The sequence below is a fragment of the Sinocyclocheilus anshuiensis genome, unplaced genomic scaffold (genome assembly GCF_001515605.1).
Source record: "Sinocyclocheilus anshuiensis isolate Anshui unplaced genomic scaffold, SAMN03320099.WGS_v1.1 scaffold38, whole genome shotgun sequence".
Classification (NCBI taxonomy): Eukaryota; Metazoa; Chordata; class Actinopteri; order Cypriniformes; family Cyprinidae; genus Sinocyclocheilus; species Sinocyclocheilus anshuiensis.
In genome coordinates this window covers 2,081,314-2,081,873 of record NW_015544213.1, presented here as the reverse complement: position 1 = coordinate 2,081,873, position 560 = coordinate 2,081,314, and the positions used below count along the sequence as shown (strand labels likewise).

The window sequence follows — 560 nt, the reverse complement described above, 5'->3', positions numbered from 1 at the left end:
TATATATTATTATTTGAAAGAAATCTCTTATGCTCACCAAAGATGCAGTTTTCTTAATCCAAAAATACAATAAAAACAGTAATATTGTGATATTATTACAATATAAAATAACTGTGTTCTAATTGGATATATTTTCAAATGTAATTTATTTAATTAAAAGAGTCTCTTAAGAAACCACTCAGACTGTCAACCCAGGCTTAGATTCTTAGATAGTGTCAGACTCTTATTCAGCTCTTGCAGTGTAAAATAGGGCTCTCCACTTACAAAAAGACTCCTTGCCTTGTTAAAAACCAGGACAGCATCCCAACCCGCTGCTCTGAGCTCAATTGATTTGTTCTGTTATTTGTCTCCGGAGCACCTTAAGCAGGGGCCCTTCTCTGGAGCCTCCCAGATATACAGCACAGATAGCTTTGCTAGAGCCTCATCCCCTCAGTGCTGTGATCTTTTATGGATGTGAGCGCCTCTTGTTCTCTTCTTCAGAAAAGCAGCTGACTGCAGCAAACTGCCTGGGGGTTCTGGCCATGGCCGAGGCCAAGTGCTGCACGGAGCTCCACAACATG

General features: G+C 40.7%; 1 protein-coding gene across 1 annotated transcript in view; it reads left to right on the top strand.

The window, feature by feature from the left end:
• LOC107697176 (kelch-like protein 29) overlaps positions 1-560 on the top strand; it is a 296,880-nt gene that overhangs the window by 228,908 nt on the left and 67,412 nt on the right. Inside the window, exon 8 of the mRNA XM_016497849.1 lies at positions 481-530. Coding sequence (XP_016353335.1) covers positions 481-530 — 50 coding nt within the window. The remainder of the gene's footprint in view (positions 1-480; positions 531-560) is intronic.